Source organism: Oratosquilla oratoria, chromosome 31 (assembly GCF_046742065.1).
Source record: "Oratosquilla oratoria isolate Oo_2021 chromosome 31, ASM4674206v1, whole genome shotgun sequence".
Classification (NCBI taxonomy): domain Eukaryota; kingdom Metazoa; phylum Arthropoda; class Malacostraca; order Stomatopoda; family Squillidae; genus Oratosquilla; species Oratosquilla oratoria.
The window spans coordinates 39,992,638-39,996,627 of record NC_134807.1 but is presented as its reverse complement, the minus strand read 5'-3'; the positions used below and the strand labels follow the sequence as shown (position 1 = coordinate 39,996,627).

Below are 3,990 nucleotides of genomic sequence, written 5' to 3'. Positions count from 1 at the left end.
GGGAGGTAGTAGAAAGGGACAAGAACTGGGAACGGCCTTTACCTTTCAGGACAGTACGGACCAGTACACACCAATACTGTGCAGCCCAGGAGAGAGTATTTGCTAATCCTTCAAACTGTTCAAAAAATTCCTCGGGGTCTGCTTCATCGAAGGTGGGGACCAAGCGTCCCACCTTGGCTATATCAAACTTTTCCCCAGCTGCCACTTGGGCTGAGACAGATTCAATTTTCATTCTTTCTATCTCCCTGTCTTTTTCCCGGTCCTCCAGCTTTAGTTTCTCAAACTCTCTCTCCTTTGCCCTGTCCTCCAGTTTTAGTTTCTCAAACTCTCTCTCCTTTGCCCTGTCCTCCAGTTTTAGTTTCTCCAACTCCAGCTCCATTGTCCTTATCTTTTCAGAGCCAGCCCCTATTCTAGTTTCCACGTCCTCCACGTGTTCCGTCACCAGTAATGATTTTGCACTCTCTTCCAGAATTTCACGCGTTATTAAACCTTGAACAATCACTGCTATTAGTTCGGCCTTCTTATCTCTCTCACATATTGATATATTATAAAATTTTGCAATTGCAATCCAGTCATTCTTGTGTACTGTACACTTCTGCAAATATGCAAGTTGTGGTTCTTTAGTAAATGTATTTAAATCAAAAGGTTCCATGTCAGCCAACAATAACAACAAAACTAAAGTACAATTTCTAAAACAGTTTCAATATACAATCACTGTCATCCACTATTACTATGCAGAAACATTACTGCATAGTATCCCGCAGCTCCACCATTTTGTTATGATTCATCACGTACGTTTTATAACTTTTCACAATAATACATGAAATACTAGGGTAAAAATGAAAAATGTAATATTTTCTATTGCATTATACCATTTCAATTCTTGAATATTTAGATAAATAGATATATAAATGGCCCTGAAATAATTCTTAATATAAATGTATATATTTCACATGGTGTTTTTAATAGTTCAAGCCTAATTGTAAAGGGGGGGTATTCCGGCCTTACCAAGACAGCACTGGTATGTCCGTCTCCTTCGACTCTTCAACCAACACTCGACCCGTCTCGTCCCTCCGTCACAAACGAGAACCATGAATGAAACTCGTTCGAAGAGCAGTTCGAAGTGCAGTTCGGAGCTGCCTTCGAACGAAACCAGATAACAATGGAATACGTAAAACAAGAATATGTATTCCTTCATAACAATACATACAAGCCAAATCATGCACGTGTTATTGCGAACAAATAATGATCATTTTAATTTTGATAGAATTTGTGGAGAAAAGTTACATGTATCAATATAACTCAATGGAAAAGGTAACAAATAAAATATTAAGAAAGTAAGAAAAAAATAATAATTTGAGGAGGGAGACGCCCTTTGGAAATAAAATATATTTATCCAGGTAGCCTGGGTTATGGTGAATATATATGTTTCTGGGGGGAGTTCGTGAACAAAGAAACAGAAAGACAGAGGCTACTACTTTATTATAGTATATACAAATGAAAGATATTTACTCAAGTACCTTGGGTTATAAGGTTTCAGATTATATATGGTTATAGGGGTCTATCTGCAAAAACCCAGGAGGAGTTCGTGAATAATACCTAACCTAACCATACCCCACCTAACTTTAACCTTTAGCCCTAACCAAAATAAATTTTTAAATTAAATATAGTTATCCAATTACCTGGAGTGATAGAGTATCAGAATATATATGGTTATGGGGGTCTGTCTCCGAAAACCTAGAAGTTCTTGAACAAACAAACAAACAAACAGTCAGACAGACAGATGAAAGATAGTTATCCAAGTACCTAGGGTTATAAGGTTTCAGAATATATATGGTAATAGGGGTCTATCTGCGAAAACCTAGGAGAAGTTCGTGAATAATCTCTAACCTAACCACAACCCACCTAACTTTAACCCTTTACCCTAACCAAAATATTTTTTTTAAATTAAATACATGTAAGTTTTCTCCACAAATTCTATAGAAATGAAAATAATCATCATTTGCCCGCTGCAACGCGTGGGTTATTTGGCTAGTATGCATATATATTCATATATACATATATATACTCGTTCATATATAAATATATATATATATATATATGTATATATATATGTATATATATATATACATATATACATATGTATATATATATATGTATATATATATATATATATATATACTGTATACACACACACACACACACACATACACACACACACATACAAACACACACGCACAGACACAGACACACACACACACACACACACACACACACACACACACACACACACATACAAACACACACACACACACACACACACACACACACACACACACACACACACACACACACACACACACACACACACACACACACACACACACACACACACACACACACACACACACACACACACACACACATTACAATACCACCCCATAGCCGTAGACTCAAAAGAAAGAGAATTGATGTTGAAAACCTAAAGGACCAAGGAGTCAGAGAGGAACTAGAAGATAAACTAGCAGAAATAACAATAACTGGAGAAACCATAGAGCAGCAATGGAAAATTGACCAGTCCCAAGTTAACAATACTGCTAAAGAAGTAGTCGGAGTGAAATGGACAGGAGTATACAAAAAGAAACGAACAGCATACTGGAATGAAGAGGTACAAGAGGCGGTGTGAGAAAAGAATAAGTATTATAGGTTATGGATAAAAAGAAGAACAGAAGAGGCAAGACAACAGTATGTTAGAAAAAGGAATGCAGCTAAAAGTATCAAACGGAAAGCACAAAAAGACCCGTGGGAATAGCTAGAACAAGATCTGGAGCAAGACCTACAGAATAGTAAGAAACTACTGTATAATATCACTAAATCATATAGAAAGGGAAATGGCGAGCATAACTATTCAATAAAAGATTCTCAAGGAAATCTGCTTACAGAGCCAGAAGAGATTGACAAGAGATGGAAAGAATATTTCAGCAGCTTGTTGAATATAGAAGAGGACGGTGAGAGGACAGATGAAGAACAGTCAAATGGTGTCTGGGTTGATGAGGAGGGGATTAATGAATCAGAAGTAAAGAAAGCACTGGCTAAAATAAAGAATAATAAAGCATGCGGTATTGACAACATTCCTGGAGAAATATTCAAATATAGTGGAGGAATAGCTCTCAGTCTTCTGACAGAATTGCTCAGTAAGGCTTGGGATACAGATGAAGTCCCAAACGATTGGTCCACTGGACTAATATGCCCAGTATTCAAGAAAGGGGACCACGCCGAATGCTCAAATTACAGATGTATATCTTTACTCTCTCATGCAGGGAAAATATATGAACGAATGTTAAAGGCTCATCTGAGCGATAGAGTAGAGCGCAAACTGGTAGAGGCTTAACATGGGTTCAGACCAGAGTGACTTCAGATCTAATCTTCGCTTTAAAGATGATTCTCAAAAAGTCATAGGAGTTTGATCAAGACAAATATGTAACACTCTTAGATCTAGGGAAAACACTTGATGTCCTACCAAGGAATAAACTGTGGTCAGTACTCCAAAGAGCAGAATACCAAATGCCCCATAAACTGAGAAGAGATACTAAGAGCAGTCAAGTCCGTTAGTGAGACCTTACAGTGGTTTCATGTATCATCTGGAGTGCGCCAGGGTAATGTGCTATCCCCAATGCTCTTTATCATATTAATGGATGAAGTGATAAAGGAAATTCAATTCGGAAGAGGAGAAAGGGATCCTACAGAATCATTGGAATTTGCCTATGCAGATGATATACTCAACATTGAATCATCTTCATACGCTGCAAGTGAATCCTTAAATCTATGGAACGCGGTACTCACGGAGTATGGACTAAATCTAAATCTTGGTAAAGTGAAATAATGGTAGTAAGCAGGAGAGAAGAAACATTGAATATGGAGATCAATAGAGTACCTATTCAGCAGAAAGAATCAGTAAAATGTTTAGGAGTCACCTAGGATGTCAAAGCA

General features: G+C 37.4%; 1 protein-coding gene across 1 annotated transcript; it reads left to right on the top strand.

Moving 5' to 3' along the window:
- Window positions 1-650: 650 nt before the first annotated feature.
- LOC143041625 (uncharacterized) lies at window positions 651-3,391 on the top strand. The gene is made up of 3 exons (XM_076213634.1): window positions 651-791; window positions 2,489-2,682; window positions 2,884-3,391. Exons 1-3 carry the CDS (start codon window positions 651-653, stop codon window positions 3,389-3,391), a joined length of 843 nt encoding a protein of 280 aa, XP_076069749.1.
- Window positions 3,392-3,990: the final 599 nt, after the last annotated feature.